Here is a 22333-nt window from a genome sequence, read left to right as displayed (position 1 = left end):
GGTTCCACCTGATGAAGAGTTGCTGATTTGTGATGTGTGATTCCTTGTTTACGTGGCTAACTTTTGTACTGGGAAACGGGACTGTGTCTTTGAAAGCAAAGGCTGTATTTTTATTCATCTTTGGATCCCTGGTACCTCAGACAGTGCCACGCTTTTAACTGGTGTTTAACATATATTTAAGTGGAACTGTTTGTACCATTTGAATTGAAGATAACGGCAGGTCATGGTTTGAATTCTTCTCAGTGGTAGTGAATGAAAAATAGTAATAACTTCAAAAATCTAAGTTATTTTAGTTTTGTTCCATTCCTATCTGAAATTCTAGTGTCTCTGGAGAGTTTTGTTTGGTTTAAGATTTTTGTAATTTATAGCCGCAGTTCTTAAGGAAAAGTAAAGATTTTGAGGCCTGGCTAGAAACAGTTCAGCCCAGGGGAATCTGTTTAGCTTTTACAAGGAAGCCGTAAGTTTTGATTAGAGCATCTCTTACCCAAATAGGTGTTTAACATTTTATGGTATGATCTTTATTCTCTACCACGAATGCTCAGAGATGCCTAACGTCGGGGAAGTGACAGTTCTGCTAAAAGCAAATGGGTCATCTTGCAAACGAGGGGAGTGTTTCTGTCCCTGAAATCATTCAAGAGGGGGCCCATCTCAGACACAGCTAAGATTTCAGCCAACCTGGAGTTTAGGCAAGTGACCTCCAGAACCTCAGCTTTAAGACTATGTGATTTTTTTCCGACTTCCTTCTGCCCTGTTCGTGCGGCCATGTGACTTCTCGTCCCTTATACGTAATCTGGAGATTTCTTGTGCCATCGAGACTGGGCTGTGTGAGCCAGGCCAGGCAGTCTGCATGGACTCTTCTGCTTGCTGAGCATCGTGTTTCAGTCAAGTTAGAGAGCAAGTCTGTCCAAAGCAGGCACGTTTACCGTGCGTGAGCAGCACAGAGGGAAACGAAGAGACTCATATTTTATACCAGCTCCTCCAGTGACGTATGCGGTTTTGGGAAATGCTCTGAGCTGTGGGCTCCGTCTCCTGACCCCGGAGCTCTTCATACGTGCCCCACGGTCCCCTGTTAAAAGAAGAGGCTGCATCTGGAAGGGGATGAGGCCGTGGGCGGGTGGGAGGTGGGCGGTTGCCCTGGCGGGTAGACCACATGCACGCGGTTTAAAAGAGCAAGTTCCAGTCAGGGCTCCACGGGCCTTTTCAAACAAAACCCTGTAAGTAAATAAAAACCGAGGAGCAGTGTTGTCAAAATACAGAAATGTGATCAAGAGCATGTTTCAGGCCTTTTTTTTTTTTTTTTAATCTGTGAAATTAAGACCAATAGAAACATGAAAAAAAGCTCCTGGTTGCATGAAATAGGGGCATAAACCTGAGGTCCTTGAGCTGTTGGGGGCGACATGAACAGATGAGCAGCTGAGCAAGTCCTTTGTAGGGAAGACGCCCTAAAGAAAGAGGCTAGAGGCGGCCCTGCTGTGGGAATAAAAGCTTAAGAGATGGAAGCTAGAACCAGTTCTGTAGAGGAGTCCCTCCTTAAGCACAGGAGACTCTGCTTGCCTTGATAGTCCTTAATAATTCTGGAGAGGAGTTCCCGTCGTGGCGCAGTGGTTAATGAATCCGACTAGGAACCAGGAGGTTGCAGGTTCAATCCCTGGCCTTGCTCAGTGGGTTAAGGATCCAGTGTTGCCATGAGCTGTGGTGCAGATCACAGACGTGGCTCGGATCCCGAGTTGCTGTGGCTGTGGCGTAGGCCGGCAGGTACAGTTCCGATTGGACCCCTAGCCTGGGAACCTCCATATGCCTCGGGAGCGGCCCAAAAAATGGCAAAAAGACCAAAAAAATTTTTTTTGGAGAAAGTGCCCTAATGGGTTAGCTTTTTAAGAGGAAAGGAAGGAAGAAAGAAAGTATCAAAAGAAGATCTTGTCCTTAGTGAGAATTTAGCCAGAAACATAGTAGGACCCCAGGACTTCACCTGTTATCCAAAGCAAGTGACTCTTGGAACATCCTTCCAGACATTAAAGATCTCTTGACACTGACTTTTAAACACCGAAATTTTTACTAACAGAAAATACATATGAAGCCCTTTTTGATGGGAAAGTGAATTTTCTCTGTAAAAAGCAAAGACGCCGAAGTGTTTAGTTCATGTTCCTTTTCTGTCATTAACATGGAGGGCAGATGTTTTTTAATCTGTGAAGGTGTGTGGTTTTGTTCAAATGTGCTTGACTTGGCTTCCTAAAGTAAAGAAATTTGAAGGCAAGTTTTGCCTTCATAGAAGAAAAAAAGTTTTATTTTCCTATTCTGGATAAAACCTCCTCTGCACGTGATACTGAATAATGATGACATTTAAGAGGACGAGTCACTATTTCTCCTCTTCTAGTTCTACTTGTCCAGTTCCGAGAAGGAACGTTACGAGAAGGAGTTCAGCCAGGAAAGACAACAGGAGATTCTGAGAAGAGCGGCGAGGGGCTTGCCTGTCTACACCACGTCGGCGACACAGAGTAAGAAACACACGGCCAAAGCATCCCTCCCAGAGAATTCTCAAAACGCGGTCTCTTCTGCCAGCGGGTATTTGCGTCATGTGACTCCTCAGTGGCTGTCATGCCCAAGTCACGTCTGCAGGAGCGGGGTTTGCCCATGGCCGTATCTTGTGGGCTACTTCAAATACAGACACATGCATGTATTGGGATAGGTTTTCTTAAGGGGCTCCTTTTATTTATTTATTTTTTTTTGTCTTTTGTTTTTTGTTGTTGTTGTTGTTGTTGTTGCTATTTCTTGGGCCGCTCCCGCGGCATATGGAGGTTCCCAGGCTAGGGGCCGAATCGGAGCTGTAGCCACCGGCCTACGCCAGAGCCACAGCAACGCGGGATCCGAGCCGCGTCTGCAACCTACACCACAGCTCACGGCAACGCCGGATCCTTAACCCACTGAGCAAGGGCAGGGACCGAACCCGCAACCTCATGGTTCCTAGTCGGATTCATTAACCACTGCACCACGACGGGAACTCCAAGGGGCTCCTTTTAATGTGCATCTATTTTTTCTGCATTTCTTTTTTTTTTTTCCCCCCTCAACTCAGCCTTTATGGCTAAAAATGTCAGTTGTAATTCCTTTGGGAATTCTGGTTTAAATTTGAATATCGTGGGTGTTCTCTGAGTAATTTTTATTTTGATTTTGATTTTTATTTTTTGCTTTTTAGGGCCGCTCATTCTGCATATGGAGGTTCCCAGGCCAGGGGTCCAATCAGAGATACAGCTGCCAGCCTCCACCACAGCTTCAGCAACACCAGATCCGAGCCGCATCTGCGACCTACACCACAGCTCATGGCAACACCGGATCCTTAACCCACTGAGCAAGGCCAGGGATTGAACCTGCAACCTCAAGGTTCCTAGTTGGACCCGTCTCTGCTGCGCCACGATGGGAACTCCTCTGAGTAATTTTTAAAAATCAGGAATGTGCTCACTTAAAGAGGAGAAATAAAAGACACAAAGGGGAAGAAACTTGTTCAAGGATAAAGCCAAACTGTCACTCAAATACAGGAGAGTGTTTTAAATCACGTGTTACGTACCTCATGAACTCGTTCAGATGATGATGATAGCTAACGGTTATTCTGCTCTGAGCTCAAGTGCACACGTGTGACCTCATTTGAATTCCGCAGCACAACAGCAACAAAAGGAGTTTCCCCAAAGGGAGCCAGCGGAAACGAATCTGACTATCTCCATGAGGACGCGGGTTCCATCTGGTCTGGCACTGCCGTGAGCTGTGGTGTAGGTCGCGGATGAGGCTCGGATCCCGCGTTGCTGTGGCTGTGCTGTAGGCTAACAGCCGTAGCTCCATTTCAACCCCTATAGGCCCCAGGTGCGGCCCTAAAAAGCAAAAAAAAAAAAAAAAAAACCCTCCACAACCACCCCGAGGGAGATGGTGCCCTTTCACAGATGAGGAAGCTGAGACACAGAGCAGCTTGTTTGAGGCGTGTAGATAGTGTGCAAACAGATGCATCTGCGGGTAGGTGCCCTGGCGCCAGAGCCCACCCTGCTTCCCAGTTCCACGGGAAATAAAAGGAGCTTTACCTTTTTATAATTATGGACACAGTCTCACTTCAGACAGCTAAAAGTTTGTGTAAGATTTTAGGAGGAGATACTTGACGTGTTGGTTTTTCATGCATTTAAAACAGGCCCACCTTGGAGATGCTGCGGGTTTGCTTCCAGAGCACCGCAGTGAAGTCTCTGTCCCAGCAGAGCGAGGCACATGGGCTGTGTGCTTTCCTGGGACAGAAGAGCAATGTTTACACTGTATTGTAGCCTGTGAAGTGTGCAGTAGCATTATGTCAGAAAAACAGACTCGCCTTAACTCAGTGTTCACCATCCCCTGAGCCCTCAGCAAATCATAGCACTAGCATCAAAGATCACTGATCCCAGGTCACCCCGACCAAAATAATAGCAATGAAAGCCTTTGAAATATTGTGAAAAGTACCAGAAAGGGACACAGAGACACAAAGTGAGCAAATGCTGTTGGGAAAATGGCTTGTTCACCACAAGATTGTTAAAAATGCAACCTCTGGAGTTCCCATCTTAGCTCGGCAGAAATGAATCTAACCAGTGTCCATGAGGATGGAAGTTCAATCCCTGGCCTCGCTCAGTGGGTTAAGGATCCGGCATTGCTGTTGCTGTGGCTGTGGTGTGGCCCGGCAGCTGCAGCTCCAATTAGACCCCTAGCTTGGGAACCTCCATGTGCCACAGGTGCCGCCCTAAAAAGACAAAAATAAAATTTAAAAAAATGCAGTATCTGTGAAGCACAACAAAATGAGGTGTGTCTTACTGTCCTTTTGCATAACCAATACGCTGCCATATGGAATGAAAATGTGGACTGCAGATCAGACTCAGCCTTTTCCATTACGAGTGCAACAAGAGTCATTTAAACTTTCTAACCCCTGTTTTCCTCGTTTGAAAAAGAGGGTAATCGTGGAGTTCCCTGGTGGCTCAGCAGTTAAGGACCTGGCACTGTGACTGCTGTGGCACAGATCGCTGTTGCGGCACGACTTCCATCCCTGGCCTGGGAACTTCTCTGTGCCTCGGGCATGGCCAAAAAACAAGTGAGGATAAACAGTAACCACATTTCTGGAAGTATGTGTAAGTGAGCTATGCACTTAGTGTAGATCTCTGTACATAAAACAAATTTTCAGGAGTTCCCGTCGTGGTGCAGTGGTTAACGCATCCGACTAGGAACCATAAGGTTGCGGGTTCCATCCCTGGCCTCGCTCAGTGTTGCCGTGAGCTGTGGTGTAGGTTGCAGACTCGGCTCAGATCCCGAGTTGCTGTGGCTCTGGCGTAGGCCGGCGGCTACAGCTCTGATTTGACCCCTAGCCTGGGAACCTCCAGATGCCATGGGAGTGGCCCTAGAAAAGGTAAAAAGACAAAGAAAAATTAAAAAATAAAATAACAAATTTTCAGTCAATGAGGGCTACCTTAAAATAACCCCTTTTATATGTAATTATGAAAGATCTATTAGCAGCAGTTGTTTAGTAGTTACAGTTCTGTAGATTATATGTTTTTAACCCAGAGTCCAAGACTTCAGAAAGTTTATGAAGCCCTCATTTTTTTTTTAACAGAGAAAGTAAAATTTATTTAAATACTATAACAGTTACCTTGTATGCTGCTGGCATACTCACAGTTTATGAAGTAAAAAAACTAAACGTTTATGGTCAGTGACTGGATGCTCAGAACCACTCTGAGATGGACGCAGCGCTCGTCCCCACTCCAGAGACAAAGAAGAGAGACGGTGAGGTCCCACAGCCCCCGGGGGACACGGTCTGGGGTTCGCACTGCGTCTCGGACTGAGACGGAGCTCCTGGTCCAGGGCACCACTTACCCTGCATCCCTGCTGCCTAGATGCCAGACCTGGGGGTTTCCTTCTTTTTCTTATTATAGAAATAACGCCCTTCATAAGTTAAAAATGGCAGAACTGCATGTTCTAGAAAGTGGACCTTTCCTCGACCAGAGTTAGTGACGTGGTGGGGATGCCTTCCCAAGGGTGGGACTGTCGCTGAGTTCCTTTTTGTGCTTCTGTGACCTCGTGAACGTATTGTCTATGAAGGAAATAAAACGAGTCTGCCTTTTTTTTTCTTTTTTTAGGGCTGCACCCGCGGCATACGGAGGTTCCCAGGCTAGGGGTCGAATCGGAGCGACAGCTGCTGGCCTCCACCTCAGCCACAGCAACACAGGATCTGAGCCTCGTCTGCGACCTACACCACAGCTCACGGCATTGCCGGATCCTTAACCCACTTGAGGCCAGGGATCGAACCCACATCCTCATGGATCCTAGTTGGGTTCTTTACCACTGAGCCACAACAGGAATTCCTTTCTTATTTTTTTTTTTTCTTTTGTCTTTTTGGCTTTTCTAGGGCCGCTTCCTGTGGCATATGGAGGTTCCCTCCTTTCTTAATTTTTTTTTTTTTTTTTTTTGTCTTTTTGCTATTTCTTTGGGCCGCTCTTGCGGCATATGGAGGTTCCCAGGCTAGGGGTCGAATCGGAGCTGCAGCCACCAGCCTATGCCAGAGCCACAGCAACGGGGGATCCGAGCCGCGTCTGCAACCTACACCACAGCTCACGGCAACGCCGGATCGTTAACCCACTGAGCAAGGGCAGGGACCGAACCCGCAACCTCATGGTTCCTAGTCGGATTCGTTAACCACTGCGCCATGACGGGAACTCCTTTCTTAATTTTTTAAGGGCACCAAATGAGAAGTGTCTGCCCCTTACCCTGGCACTTCCCCACCCCCTAAAGGTTACTGCCCTTCTTTTACATCTTGCAGAAATGTTTTATACATAACGGAATATTCCAGAACTTATATGCAGTTAAATAACAAATTTTGACAATTAGAGTGGGTGGGTATTAGCAAATACAAATTAGGTCACCTGGTTGGCACCTTCCAGCAGGTGTAACTTCTTATCACTTCAAAATAACATTTTGTGGGAGTTCCCACTGTGGCTCAGTGGATTAAGAACCCGACCAGTGTCCATGAAGATGCAGGTTTGATCCCTAGCCTTGCTTAATGGGTTAAGGATCCAGTGTTGCATGAGCTGTGGTGTAGGCCGGCAGCTGCAGCTCCGATTCAACCCTTAGCCTGGAACCTTCCATATACTGCAGGTGCGGCCCTAAAAAGACAAAAACAATACAAAAAAAACCCCAAATAACACTTTGTGTCTCTCATATCTGTGTAAATCAAACCTGAAGGTGGATGCCTTTTACTTGGATATATAAAGAGAAAAATATATGTTCTTTTCCCACTTAGAGCTATGAAACATGCTGTAAATTCAAGCATTGTGCAGTCTGCTTTTGTCCATGTAATGTGTTTGCACTTATCCAGTTTAGGTACATGTCTGTTTTGTATGGAAACTGTTGAAGTCCCTATCGTAAAATGCTCATCGGCTCTTTTCACCGTCTCTCAGCCCTAGTGCTTTGTTATTACAACAGTGTTGGGGCGAGCATGTCTGCAGACCACATTTTCCAGAAGGAGATGTCCTGGGTCAGAGAGGGGACAGATCCTACATGTTTAGGGATGTTGCTAAATCTCCTTCCAAAAAGACCTAACACATGACATGGTCCCTCTCCTTTTTAGAGGATGTGTTTAATTCACATTCTTCTTCGAACCTATTTTCTGTGCTTTCACTCTCTTAGGAGTAGGGACCACACGTAACAGACAATACGTGGGCTTTTTAACTGCCCTCCCCCAGAACATCTCCCCCATCACAGGGGGTGGCGTGAGGAAGCGGTGGTGCCACCGGGCCCTGAGGACGGGCCTCCGAAGATGAGGTTTCATTTCTCGTCCCTTCCGGCGGGGAAACGGGGCTCCCACAGGTGACTCGGGCCAGTGACCTGCAGGTTCAGCTCGCTCCCTCTGCCCCCGCGCCGAGTTCTGGGCTGAGCTGGCGGCCCAGCAGGGAGGGCGGCTTCCTGTCCCAGAGAGGGAGTGGCCCGCAGGCAGGCGGACTCGCGGCGGCTCGTCCTCTTGTTGCCAAGACACGTTGGCTTGTTTCGGGGGCCATGGTGTCCCACTGGAATTTTATTACTCTCTGTTCATCCACAGCCGTGGTTTTAGAGAATGTGTTGATTTGTCATGTGTTGGGACATTCTCCTCGTGAGTCTCAAAGATGTATTTTGTCGCTTTCTTGAATTTCACAAACCGAGAGCCCCGCTCTGAACGTTGGCGGACCCTGACTGCACCGGGTCACTCCACGTCCTTCCCATCGGAGGTCCTGAACCGAGAGCCCGATTCGGCTCCCTGGACGCCGACCTGTCCCCTTCCTACACCCTTCCAGGCCTCCGGCCCTCACTGTCCTTGGACGGACAGGCACCCCGGGCTGTGCCCACACCCCTTCCTGGATCTCCGCACACGTCTGTCCAGTGGCCCCGCCGCTGTCCCCTCCCCTGCCTTCTTCCTGTCGGTGCCTGTGTCACTAACCTACTGGGCATCTGCTTATTCTTCCCCAGCTTTTCCCCTCGCTCGCTCGCTCGCGGGTTCCATGAAGGCGGGGATTCGTGCCTAGAGCGTAGCTGCCCCTGGCAGATGCTCATTATGTTTTGAATGAAATCGTGAACACGTAAACCACCTGTGTTACAGTCTAGTGGGAAGAAGTTTAGGGTTGTTTTTGTTTTTTGTGTTTTTCAATCTTATGTTTGCAACTTAGCTCTTTATCTGGGATGGGGTGGGAGATAATCGAAGACATTTTTTCTCATACTTTGCCACAGATGTCGTGGTGCAACAGGAGAAAACACTTGATTCGGGTCTGAGCCCTGCCCCTAAACTGGGTGTTTGACCTAGTATCAGTACCTTGTTTCTTTGGATAAACTTTTACTATTTTTTATTAAAGTATAGTTGGTTTACAGTGTGAATCTACTTTTTAATTTTTTTTTCTTTTTTTCTTTTCTTTTGTCTTTTTAGGGCCACACCTGCAGCACATGGAGGGGGTCCCAGGCTAGGGGTCGAATCGGAGCCTTAGCCGCTGGCCTATAGCACAGCCAAGGCAATGTGGGATCCGAACGGCATTTGCGACCTACACCACAGGTCGCGGCAACGCCAGATCCTGAACCCACTGAGGGAGGCCAGGGATCAAACCTGAGTTCTCATGGTTCCTAGTTGGATTCCTTAACCACTGGGCCACAACAGGAACTCCATGGATCTACTTTTTCATCTTAACATTTCCGGGCCAACTACATTTCTAAGGTTCCTTTCTGTCTCTTGACATTTGACTTCAGAAGCTCTTTAATTCATTTTGGTATTAAAATTAAGTTTCCCAGAGTTGTTTGTAAGAAATGAAAGTAGATCTTATAGTCAGATTAATTCAACTCTAAACTTGTACATGCTTCAACTACTTTCTTCTGATTCTTCAATGCAGCCATCAGATACTGTGAGAGATGTCAGCTGATTAAGCCCGACCGTGCGCATCACTGCTCAGCATGTGACATGTAAGTGCTACTGCAGTGCCGGGACGGGTGACGGCGGAACAGAAGGGAAGGAACTTCCCCAAAATACCGCATCCTCTCCCACCATTTGCTCTGTGTGCCGAGCTAACATGAGTATGTATATGAGCTAGAATGTGTTTTGAGGTCGTCTTTGGTGAGAGTTCCTCTACCAGCTGTTGGAAAGTTCTCTGCGTATGTGTACGTCCTGTGCTTATGCTTAGAATTACTGTCGTGCTGATGAGCAAGTGAGTGATACCCCCCTTGAAAAAGATGACTCTCTGTCCCGGATTAAAATTAGAATGACAGGAGTTCCCGTTGTGGCGCAGTGGTTAACGAATCCGACTAGGAACCATGAGGTTGCGGGTTCGATCCCTGCCCTTGCTCAGTGGGTCAAGGTTCTGGCGTTGCCGTGAGCTGTGGTGTAGGTCGCAGACGCGGCTCGGATCCTGCGTTGCTGTGGCTCTGGCGTAGGCTGGCAGCTACAGCTCCGATTAGACCCCTAGCCCGGGAACCTCCATATGCCGCAGGAGCGGTTCAAGAAATGGCAAAAAGACAAAAACAAAAACAAACAAAAAACAACAACAACAACAAAAAATTAGAATGACTGTTTTGTTTTTATTCTTGCTTTATTGATAGTAAAGCCTAACAAACCACAGAAGTAGTACTTCCAGTTACCACCTGTGATGATGGTCCCAGGAAAACCCGAAAGACTTTATCCCTTAGGCTCTGTGACGGGTAGTGTATTGGAGAAAAGACCCCGTATGGGAAGCCCGGGGCATCCCTGGACTTCAGTTAATCAAGCTGTTTACCCTTCTGGGCGTCAGTTTGCTTCCTTGTTGTGTTATTCGAGATGGTCTTTGGTCTGACTTTATATAAATCTAGGCTACACTGGTGGGGAGGCAAATGGGGGGGGGGGATTCTGATTATAAAAGTACAGTCATTCTTATCCATGGGATAGAATGTTATAAAATGTGTGGGAAAATAACAACCTGCAGGCCCATCATTGTTAATATTGTAGCAATATTTGCTTCTAAAGTTCTGTTGTGACTTGCACGTGTTCAAAATAACTTCGTATCTTCTTCAAGTGATTTCGTCAGCTAGACCTACCGCATACCAAGTGCGCTGTGAGCCGTATCTAAAGTGTTAGTTCCGGGGCCCAAGGCGTCTGGCGGTGCTCAGCTGAACTTGAACTGCCACTATAGCAGTCATTACCTCTTTCCTATGAAAGTATTTGCGCAAGTAGCGGAAATTATCTCTAGCCTAGTGTTTACTGGGTTGGTTTTTCTAAGCTGTGTTGGCCAAAGGGGGAATTTTAAGTCCAAAAAAAACAAAAGGAGGAAATTATCGGGAGCTGGAATCGGGGTTTTTTTCTCTGTGGATTTTCTTACTCTTATTTCTTCCTTAGATGTGTTCTTAAGATGGATCATCACTGTCCTTGGTACGTATGAAAGAGCGGGAACGGCGTGGGGCGAAGAGGTGTGCAGGAGTGTTCGCAGTGATTTTCCTCGGCGTCCCTAAAGTTTAAAAGTCAATTTAATTTCTCCCAGGTGTCAAGATTGATCTAGTTTTATGTTTCTGTTACATGTTTCCCTTTACAAATATATTCTGATGTTATTAACCCAGATAATTATATACTAAGAATTGACGTTGAAATTCCAGATTCCTTATAGAATTTATTAAAAACACACATCCAGCAGCTCCCGTCATGGCTCAGCGGAAACGAATCTGACTAGTATCCATGAGGACGCAGGTTCGATCCCTGGCCTCGCTCATTGGGTTCAGGATCTGGCGCTGCCATTAACTGTGGTGTAGGTCGCAGATGTGGCTCAGGTCTGGCGTTGCTGTGGCTGTGGTGTAGGTCAGTGGCTACAGCTCCAATTCAACCCTGGCCTGGGAACCTCCATGTGCTGTGGGTGCGGCCCTTAAAAAAATAAAAATAAAAACATCAAACACTCCATAAGTGAGACACTGCCCCCTACTTCCCAAGTGACCCATTACCAGGTAATAATGATTTGTAAGTGTTTTGATCTGTCCTGTTTGTTGTTATTATGGGGGGGAAACCCATCAAATTTCTGGCCTTTACCTTTTGTAAGGACACAGTTCAGTGGTGTAAAGTATGTTCACTTTGTTGTGCAACTGGGTCCAGAGCTTTTCATCTTGCCAAACCGAAACTCTGCCCCCCGCCCCAGGCCCCGGCCACCACCGTGTGAGTTTTGGCTTCTGTGAGTTTGTCCTTTTTTTTTACAGTGTGATTTTTTTTGTTCTTCCAGGGTGAACAACTGTGTGGGATTTTCTAATTACAAATTCTTCCTGCTGTTTTTACTGTACTCTCTACTGTACTGCCTTTTTGTGGCTACAACAGTTTTACAGTACTTTATAAAATTTTGGACGGTAAGTCTTTTTTCTATCTTAAACCATATATTTCATACTTTTTAAGGTGCTGTGTCCCTAAAGAATTCCGTCATTCTTTATTATAAGTAGATACACTTAATTTTAACAGTTAGAATTTATCGTGGCTCAGACAACAGATGGAGTTTAAATTGACCTTCGTATATCCGTATTTATGTGTAAACAAATGAATATTACACAGAATGTAGTGAGCTTCTTTTCCTCATCCAAACTCTAGTCAGCCACCCTCCAACAGCTGGCTCTCAGTGTCGGGGAAGTAACTACTTCTGTTTGAGTTGGTGAGTGTTACTGTAGTTTTGCAGTAATTGAAGTGAAATCGCCAGGCCCAAGTACCTGCTCCTCTGGTTCCTCTCTCCTTGGCTATCGATGCCGTTTCTCTTGTGGGTTGGACATGTTTCTCCATAATTGTGATCGATATTTTATAGCCCTATTTTTCGTTATGTTAAAATTTTACGTTTTTATTTTCTTTTTCGTTTTTTAATTTTTTTGTCTTTTTAAGGCTTCACCCGTAGCCCGTGGAGGTTTCCGGGTCAGAGGTCCAACTGGGTTGTAGGCATCAGCCCCTGCAACAGCCACAGCAATGCGAGATCCGAGCCGTGTCCACGACCTACACCACAGCTCACGGCAGCTCTGGATCCTTAACCCACTGAGCGAGGACAGGAATCAAACCCCAATCCTCATGGGTACTAGTCGGGTTCGTTAACCACTGAGCCATGACGGGAACTCCAAAATTTTCTATTTTTAAAGCAATGCTGTTGAATTATGATTCCTGGCTTTAGTCTGTTCACTGTGAATTTATACAGATACTCACCCAGCTTTCCTTCTGGCGTTTTCATTGTGGGTTTTTTCTCCTCCATTTAAACCTTTGATTTTGAGGGTGGGGGTTACTGTAATGGTTAAAAGGTACTTCTGTATCAGCTCTTCCTAAACACCCGGGCAAGGTGTTCTGCAGTGTAGACTTTATCGTCATTCAGCTGTGGCGAAGCTAACAAATCAGGGGATGATAACCACTGGAAAGAGAGTTCGTGGCTCACAGTCCCAAGGAGGGGTCCCACCACACCGTCCAGGGCTGCACAGGCAGGCACCAGGGCTGCTCAGGACGCAGAAGGTGCAGGGGCCAGAGTCTTTGTTGTGGTGTCCGTGGGAAGGCAGGGCGAGGCGGGCTACATGCTGTAGGATCAGCTGGTTGGATGAGGGTCAGTGGTCTCTGGGGTAGAGCCACCCTGGCTGTCGAGTGTGACTAGGGCAGGGCGATACTGCCCCTGGAGTGTACGAGCCGGGTGAAGGGGCTGTTTGGAGCATGGGCTCTGGATCGGTTAGCCAATAGAGAGCTTCGTTCCTTGCCATCTTTTTAGGAATTATATAGCCCAGGAGTTCCCGTCGTGGCTCAGTGGTTAACAGATCCGGTTAGGAATCATGAGGTTGCGGGTTCCATCCTTGGCCTCGCTCAGGGATCCGGCGTTGCCATGAGCTGTGGTGTAGGTCAGAGCCACAGCTCGGGTCCTGCGTTGCTGCGGCTGTGGCGTAGACTGGCGGCTCCGATTCTACCCCTAGCCTGGGAACCTCCATATGCCACGGGTGCCACCCTAAAAAGACCAAAAAAAAAAAAAAGAGAGAGAGAGAATTACCCCATGGACTTCCTGCTGTGGCGCAGTGGGTCAGCAGTGTCTTGGGAACACTGGAATGTAGGTTGGATCCCTGGCCTGGCACAGTGGGTTAAGGATCTGGTGTTGCCACAGCTGCAGCTTAGGTCACAGCTATAGCTCGGGTCAGAACCCTGGCCTGGGAACTCCCTACGGCATGAGGCAGCCAAAAAAGAAGAAAGAAAGAAAAAAAAAGAATTGGCTAACCCTGGGAGAAGCACTCTCTCTCCAGTTATCAAGGCTCCAGACACCAGAGCACCAACAACACAGAAGAGGGAGTGCCCGTCGTGGCTCAGTGGGTTAAGTACCCAGTGGGTTAAAGATCCAACATTGTTGGAGGCTGCAGCATAGGTCACAGATGTGGCCTAGATCTGCTGTTGCGCTGACTGCAGCACCAACACCCCTAGCCCCAGGAACTTTCATATGCTGCAGGTGTAGGCCCTCCCCACCGCCAAAAAAAAAAAAAAAAAAAAAATACAGAAAAGAAGAAAATATAGTTAATGCAGAGGAGCTATCATCATACCAGTTTTTTGTTTGTTTTCTTGCTTTTTAGGGCTGCATATGTGGCATGTAGATGTTGCCAGGTTAGGAGTCAAATCAGAACTACAGCTGCAGGCCCACCCCACAGCTACAGCCACGCCAGATATGAGCCACATCTGCAACTTATAGCGGAGCTCATGGCAACGCCGATCCTTAACCCACTGAGCAAAACCAGGTATCCAACCCACAACCTCACAGATGCTCGTCAGATTCGTTTCCACTACACCACAGTGGGAACTCCCAAAAAATAAGTATTTTATTTTATTTTGTCTTTTTGTCCTTTTTTTTTTTTAAGGCCATACCCATGGCATATGGAGGTTCCCAAGCCTAGGGGTCGAATCAGAGCTGTAGCTGCCGGCCTATGCCAGAGCTACAGCAACGCCAGATCCAAGCCGCGTCTGCGACCTACACCACAGCTCACGGCAGTGCTAGATCCTTAACCCACTGAGCAAGGCCAGAGATTGAACCCACAGCCTCATGGTTCCTAGTCAGAGTTGTTTCCACTGTGCCATGATGGGAACTCCAAAAAATAAGTATTTTGTAACTTTTAGATTCGGAGTTCCCGTCGTGGCGCAGTGGTTAACGAATCTAAGAACCATGAGGTTGCAGGTTCGATCCCTGGCCTTGCTCAGTGGGTTAACAATCTGGCATTGCCGTGAGCTGTGGTGTAGGTTGCAGACGCGGCTCGGATCCTGAGTTGCTGTGGCTCTGGCGTAGGCCGGTGGCTACAGCTCCGATTCAACCCCTAGCCTGGGAACCTCCATATGCCACGGGAGCGGCCCAAAAAATAGCAAAAAGACCAAAAAATTAAAAAATAAATACATAAATAAATAAAAATAAAACTTTTAGATTCATCAAGAGTAAGGAAAAACTAATAAACTTAAATCTGCCTTTTTCTTTATTCTTCAATAATTACTATGTGCCAGCCAATGTTCTAGGCACTTGGCATATAACAGTGAGCAGAACAGACATAGAGTCCTGTCTTTGTAGAATTTACTTTTGAGAAGGGAGAAACAAATAATAAACATGATAAATGCGTAAATTATATTGTATATTTGAAAGTAAATACAGGAGTTACCCGATGGCTTAGCAGTTAAGGATTTGGCGTTGTCACTGCTGTGGCTCAAGTGTGATCCCTGGCCTGGAACTTCTGCATGTTGTGGGCACAGCCCCCAAAAAATAGAGAAAGTAAATGCTATGAAAAAAAAATGTAGAGCAGGGTAAGGCATTTAGCAAGTGTTTGGGAAAAGTGGGTATGCGAAAGTGGCCACGGCAGACCTGAGTAAGAAGATAAGATTTTGGGGCAAGACCTGAAAGGAGTTAGTGAATATCTGAGAGAAGAACATTTGTGCCCCCACCAAAGGAACAAGTAAATATATGAAGCACGTATTCACAGACGGAAAGGGAGAACTAGACAGGAATAGTACGGGCTTGTGGTACCCCGCCTGTGTCAGTGACCTTGAACGATGCTTTAGTCCAGGTGGACCTCACAGATTTATACAGAACACTCCCTCCCAAAGGAGCACCAGCCTGCCCGTTCTTCTCAAGTGCACACGGAACATCCTCCGTGATAGGCCACGTGTTAGGTTACATGTCTTGTGAGTTTGAGAATATTGAAATCATAGCAGGCACCTTTTTTAACCACGGTAGTATGAAACTGTAAATTAATTTCAGGAAAAAACTGGAGAATTCACAAGTACGTTTAGACTAAACAACATGCAGCTGAACAACCAATTGGTCAAAGAAGGAATCAAAAAATATCTTGAGACAGGAGTTCCCTTCATGGCTCAGTGGTTAACGAATCCGACTAGGAACCATGAGGTTGTGGGTTCAATCCCTGGCCTTGCTCAGTGGGTTAATGATCCAGCGTTGCCGTGAACTCTGGTGTAGGTCACAGACAAAGCTCGGATCCTGTGTTGCTGTGGCTCTGGTGTAGGCCGGAGGCTACAGCTCCAATTAGACCCCTAGCCTGGGAAGCCTCATATGCTGCAGGAGCGGCCCTAGAAAAGGCAAAAAGACCAAACAAATGAAAATGAAAATACAGCATAGTGGGAGTTCCCCTTGTGGCACAGCGGAAATGAATCCAGCTAGTACCTGTGAAGATGAGGGTTTGATCCCTGGACTCGATCAGTGAGTCAGGGATCCAGTGTTGCCATCAGCTGTAGTATAGGTCGCAGACACAGCTCGGATCCCGAGTTGCTGTGGCAGTTGTAGCTCTGATTCAGTCTCTAGCCTGGGAACTTCCATATGCCACTGGTGTGGCCCTAAAAAGCAAAAAAAAAAAAAAAAAAGAATGAAAAGAAAAAAATTACAACATACCAAAACTTATGGGAAGCATCAGAAGCTGTTCTAAGAGGAAGTTGATAGTGATAAACCTATGTTAAGAAGTAAGAAAGGTCTCAATAACCTAACTTTATATCTTAAAAGGAGCTAGAAAAATAAATAAAGCCCAAAGTGAGTAGAAGAAAGGAAATAGCAAAGATCAGAGTGAAAAAAATAATAAAAAAGATGAGTGAAACTAAGAGGCTTTTTTTTTGTAAAGGTAAAGAGAATTGACAGACCTTTTCCTAAACTCAACAAGAACAAGAGAGGACTCAAATAAATAAAATCAGAAATCAAAGAGAAGACATTACACCTGATCAATACAATAGATCAAAGAAACTTCTGTGAATGTATGGCAAATAATTGGACAATCTAGAAAAAAATGGATAAATTCCTAGAAACATGCAACCTACCAAGAGTTAATCATGAAGAAGTAGAAAATCTGAACAGGCCAATTAATAGTAAGGAAATTGAATAAATAATCAAAAAAACCTCTCAACAACCAGAAGTCCAGGACCAGGTGGCTTCTTGGAGAAAGTTAACCACTCTTCTCAAACTCTTCCCCAAAAGCAAAGACATAACTCTTCCAGACTCATTTTATGAGGTATCAGTTACCCTGATACCAAAACCAGAGAAAGTCCCCCCAAGAAAAGAAAATTATGGACCCTTATCCCTAATGGACATAGATTTTAAAATCCTTAGCAAAATATTAACAAATTGAGTCCAACAGTACATTAAAAGGTCCATCACCATGATCTAGTGGCATTTATTCCAGGGATACCAGGACGGTTCAGCATGTGCAGATGAGTCAGTTTGGTGCAGTCTGTCAGCCAAGAAGAACGAGAAACATGATCGTCTCAGTAGATGCGGGGAAAGCATGTGACTAAATTCAGCATCCGCTTATGATTGAAAACTGTCACCAGAATGGGTGTAGAGAGCAGGTGCCTCAGCTTAACAAAGGCCGTGTGTTGACAGGCTCACACCGAACATCATCCTCGGTGGCACAAAGCCGAAGGGAACAAGACGGGATGCCACTCTTGCCACTTTTATTCAGCGTAGGATTGAAAGTCTTAGCAAGAGCAGTTAGGCAGGAAGAGGAAGTAAAACGCATCCGGATAGGGAAGGAAGAAGCACAACGGTCTCTGTTGGCAGATGGCATATTGGAAAATCCTAAAGACCACCAAAAAACTGTCATAACTAACAAATTCCGTGAAGTCCAGGATAGACAGTCAATATACAGAAGCCGGTTGCTGTATGTAACTAATAACACATTATCAGAAAGAAAAATTAAGAAAGCAGTCCCAGTTACAACTCATCGAAAAGAACAAACTATGGAGAACTACCTTTAACCAAGGCGATGAAGAGATCTGCAAAGTGTAAGACACTGATGACGGCAGGGGGAGGCAAGTGGAGGATAATCTGGGCCCGAGGGTTGGGAGGGTTAGTATTGCTTAAACCGTCCATACTACCCAAGGCAACCTCCAGAGTCAGTGCAGCTCCCCTCAGAATTCCAGCGACATCTTTCACGGAAATAGAACAATCCTTAAATTTGTTTGGAACCACAAAAGAGCCCAAGTCACCAAAGCAGTCTTGAGACACAAGAACAAAGCTAGAGGTGGCGTGTTTCCTGATTTCAAATTAGATTACACAGCAGTGGCAGCCATCTAAACAGTATGTTATTGGCATAAGAACATGGAACGGAATAAGCCCAGAAATCAACCCACGCATATGTACTGAATTCATTTATGACGAGGAGCCAAGAATACACAGTGAGCAAAGTACAGTTTCTTTAGTAAGTGGTGCTGGGCAACCTGGACCTCAATCCTACATCATAGACAACTCAACTACAAATGGATTAAAGACTCGAACATGAGGGGAGTTCCCTGGTGGCTCAGTGGGTTAAAGATCTGGCATTGTCACTGCAGCAGCTTGGGTTGCTGCTGTGACACAGGTTCAATTCCTGACCTGGGAACCTCCCCTTGCCATGGGCAGGGCCAAGGAAAGAAAAAAAGAAAAAAACTTGAATATGAGACCTGAGATCATAAATTCCCTAAAAGAAAATAGAGATCATAAGCTCCTTGACATCAGCTTTGGCGATGATTTTTTTAGATTTCACACCAAATACAAAAGCAGGAATAAACAGGCAGGACCACATCAAACTAAGCAGCTTCTAGACGGCAAAGCAAACCATCAACAAGATGAAACGTCACCCTACTGAATGGAAGAAAATATTTGCAAATTAGGTATCTGATAAGGAGTAATATCCAAAATATATAAAGAACTTAATAGCAGAAACAAAACAACAATTGGATGAAAAAATGGTCAGAGGATCTAAATAGACATTTTTCCAGTTAAGACATGCTGATAGGAGTTCGTACTGTGGCTGAGTGGTCGCAGTGATGAACCCGACTAGTATCCCATGAGGTTGTGGGTTTGATCCCTGGTCCCGCTCAGTGGGTTAAGGATCCGGCGTTGCTGTGAGCTGTGGTGTAGGTGATAGATGAGGCTCTCAGGTCTGGTGTTATCACGGCTGTAGTGTCAGCCGGCAGCTGCGGCTCTCATTTGATCCCTGGCCTGGGAACTTCCACACGCCGCCGGTGTAGCCCTAAAAAGAGATGCCAGTAGCCAACAGGCACATGAAAAGCTGCTCAGTATGACTCATTATCAGGGAAACGCAAATCAAAACCACAGTGAGATAGCACCTCACAGAAGATAAGCCGTAACAAGTTGTGCCAAGGACATGGAGAAAAAGGAATCTTAGTGTGTTGTTGGGAACGTCAATTAGTGCAGCCATTATGGGAAACAGTACGAGGATTTCTCCAAAAATTAAAAGTAGAAGTGCCATGTGATCCAGCAGTTCCGCTTCTGGGAATACATCCAAAGGAAATGAAAACACTGACTCAAAAAGCTATCTGCACCCATATGTTCATTGCAGCATTGTTTATTCATAACAGCCACAGCATGAAAGCACTCCTACGTCTCCATTGGTGGATGAGAAATTGTCGCATAAATAGGCGATGCAGTATTCCTCCCTCAAACAAGGAGATCTTGCCGTTTCTGACACCTCCGGCGGCCCTTGAGGGAAACGTGCTAAGTCAGGAAAGTAGAGAAAGACACATTATCATCTGATTCGCTTATATGTGGAATTAAAAAAACAAAGCCACCTCCTACCAAGAACCTTTTGGTGGTTGTCAGGTATGGAAGTTGGTAAAGTGAGTGAAGGGGGTTGAAATAAAATAAGTTTGGGGAGGTGATGTGCAGCGTGGTGACTCCAGTTAATACGCGTGTTTGAGCGTCTCTAAGGGTTCGTGCTCACAAGTCCTCATCACAGGGGAAAGGCTGGCGACTGATGACAGTTCACGGACTTACTGTGATCCCTGTGCCGTCCTGCCCCTGAGACTCCCGCCGCCTTACGTGTCCGTCGTAGCTCAGTTTTGCGGAGCATGGTCCCGGGAGCCTCAGCAGGGAGATGGTTGGTGATCCAGGACCTGAGGGGACTGCCTGGGTGTCCCAGCGAACGCCTCTTGCGGAGGGAGCATCTTGACTTTGCCATAAAGGCCCAGATGGAGGAGCGTGGTGCCTGGAGGCTCGTGAGGCGGGATGAGCCGAGGGGAACGGAGGGGTCCAGGAGGGGGCCGTCCCGGGGGCCTTTGCAAGTGTTGCAGGGATGAGTGAGTGAGATGGGAGCCCAGGGGTCACGGGTTCTGACTTGCACAGGGTCCCCTGGTTGCTGGCCTGAAACCAGACCCCCGAGGGCCGGGCCTGCGCCGTGCGCGCGAGGCCTCGTGGTACCAGTGAGGGGGCAGGACCTGCCCGAGGCAGCCTTGAGCAACTGCTCCTCAAGGGCTTTAAGAAGCTGTTTCCTAAGGAGATTGTGGTTTTATTCTTGCCTGGATACAGAGCTCTGTTTTTAAAACGTTGTGGGAAGTGTGCCCTAAAGGAGCTTGCAGAGCGTGCAGTCCTGTTGCGTGTTTGAGAAGCTGTTGACCTTCAGAGAGCCACGTGGGAGACGAGCACGCCAGCACGCAGGATGATTTTGTTTAAAACGTGGTTTCTTAACACATTGTCTCTGTTTGTACAAGCTTTGCCGCAGGGAATCTGCAGAGTTGTCCAAAGGTAAAAACACGTTATTGCCATGGCATCCTTGCCATCTTTTGTGTGACATTTGTAGTGAATATACAACATACTCATGTGCCTCACCCGGCGGGAGACAGGAGAATCACGTGACGTGTTTAAAAGGCCTCGTGGTGACTCTGGAGGAAAGCGGTAAAGATCGGGGTCAGAGTTGCCCGGTGCCACAATAAACCCTTCGGTAGCCTGTGAGCCGCGTGTAGATCAAGCAGGAGCCGCTGGCGCTCGTGGAGCTGCGGGTGGGCCTGCGCCTGCCGGGCTGCGGGCTGCGCTGTGAGAGCGGCTTCCTCCTCCTCCTGCTCTCACTAGGTGCGCGTTCCTGCCCGGTCGAGACTTGGCTTCTCTCGGAATGAACAGAGCCACTAGGATGGGTAACAGAAGCTGTTTTTGTCTGTTATCACCTCGTGGCCAATGGATATACCAAGTTGGCAGTTAGCAGACACGGCTCTGCAGGCACAGAAGCGGCTGAGGGGATGGGTGTGTTTGCAGTGGGGTTCCAGAAACAGAGATCAGGGAAGGACAAAAATCCGTCACGTTTTTAGTTAGGAGCATATGTAATTAAAACAAGCAGGATGGTAAAAAGCCCCATTTGTCCTGGTTATTGGGGGAAGTTTGAATATGTGCAGACAGTCCAAAAAAAGAATGTTGGGTAAAAAAGTCTCTTTTTCTTTTGCTGCTGAAAATGTTGCTAAAATTTAAGAGCAGTTTCTGAAGTGTCTCTTTCTGACATGTTAGGGAAGCACGCCTCTCTGATGACACCAGTTCTCTGCTTTGAGAAATGTTGCTTTTGGATATATTATCTCAACTTAATTTATTGTTCCTTGTATCTGGTGGGCTTTGTTGGTGAATTCAGCAGAGTCTTTAGGAGGAACCAGATACTAAGAGGCTGACTGTCCTCAAAACTATCCTTTTTCTTTCCTCAGAACGAACTCTCAGATACACGTGCAAAATTCCACGTACTTTTTCTGTTCTTTGTGTCTACAATGTTCTTCATCAGCGTATTGTCACTTCTCAGCTACCACTGCTGGCTTGTTGGAAAGAACAGAACAACCATAGGTGAGTAGGTTAAAATAAATGATGACTATTTAGGAAGATACCTGCAAGTAAACATCAAATCTAGAGGATGCCGGGTGATAAAGATGAAATAATTCTGTACTGAGATTCACTGTGATTGGATAAGCTGGCCAGTGAATGTTCCTTATTTTTAGAAGGTTGAGAAAGTGAGACTGACTTTTACATATTTTTTCAGTAGTTTGTTGTATGGAGTTCCCGTCATGGCTCAGTGGTTAACAAATCCAACTAGAAACAATGAGGTTTTGGGTTCCATCCCTGGCCTTGCTCAGCGGGTTAAGGATCTGGCGTTGCTGTGAGCTGTGGCTCTGGCGTAGGCCAGTGGCTGCAGCTCCGATTGGACCCCTAGCCTGGGAACCTCCATATGCCGTGGGAGCGGCCCAAGAAATGGCAAAAAGACAAAAAAAGTAAAATAGAAGTAGTGTGTTGTATGTAAAAGTACAGAACTAACTATATTTTATTTTATTTTATTTTATTTTCTGTCTTTTTGCCTTTTCTAAGGGCCGCTTCCTGTGGCATATGGAGGTTCCCAGGCTAAGCTCCGATCGGAGCTGTTGCCGCCAGCCTACACCAGAGCCACAGCAATGCGGGATCCGAGCCTCGTCTACAACCTACACCACAGCTCACGGCAACGCTGGATCCTTAACCCGCTGAGCAAGGCCAGGGATCGAACCTGCAATCTCATGGTTCCTAGTCAGATTCTTTAACCACTGTGCAATGACGGGAACTCCTATATTTTATGTTTTAATAAACGCTATTCCCTA

General features: G+C 46.5%; 1 protein-coding gene across 12 annotated transcripts in view; it reads left to right on the top strand.

Moving 5' to 3' along the window:
• The window catches only part of ZDHHC20 (zinc finger DHHC-type palmitoyltransferase 20), an 81874-nt gene that overhangs the window by 38785 nt on the left and 20756 nt on the right, over nucleotides 1–22333 (top strand). For 10 of the 12 annotated variants that reach the window (XR_014818914.1, XR_014818921.1, XR_014818916.1 and 7 more), the window contains 5 exons: nucleotides 2375–2495; nucleotides 9387–9456; nucleotides 10859–10891; nucleotides 11724–11844; nucleotides 21422–21554. Coding sequence is in view for 2 of the 12 variants with exons in the window: in XM_021065449.2 (XP_020921108.2) it covers nucleotides 2375–2495; nucleotides 9387–9456; nucleotides 10859–10891; nucleotides 11724–11844; nucleotides 21422–21554 (478 nt within the window). In the remaining 10 variants the exon portion in view is untranslated. Of the gene's footprint in view, nucleotides 1–2374; nucleotides 2496–9386; nucleotides 9956–10858; nucleotides 10892–11723; nucleotides 12459–14794; nucleotides 15138–15836; nucleotides 16553–18849; nucleotides 21555–22333 lie in introns of those variants that run through there. The other 2 variants (XR_014818917.1, XR_014818918.1) reach the window with 2 other exon arrangements.

Source organism: Sus scrofa, chromosome 11, assembly GCF_054392235.1.
Source record: "Sus scrofa isolate SSC_HxYL_T2T_F1_AM1 chromosome 11, Sscrofa_HxYL_maternal_Yorkshire_Landrace_v2.0, whole genome shotgun sequence".
In the NCBI taxonomy this organism is placed as follows: domain Eukaryota; kingdom Metazoa; phylum Chordata; class Mammalia; order Artiodactyla; family Suidae; genus Sus; species Sus scrofa.
The sequence above is the reverse complement of the archived record's forward strand: the minus strand, read 5'-3'. Positions and strand labels throughout refer to the sequence as shown.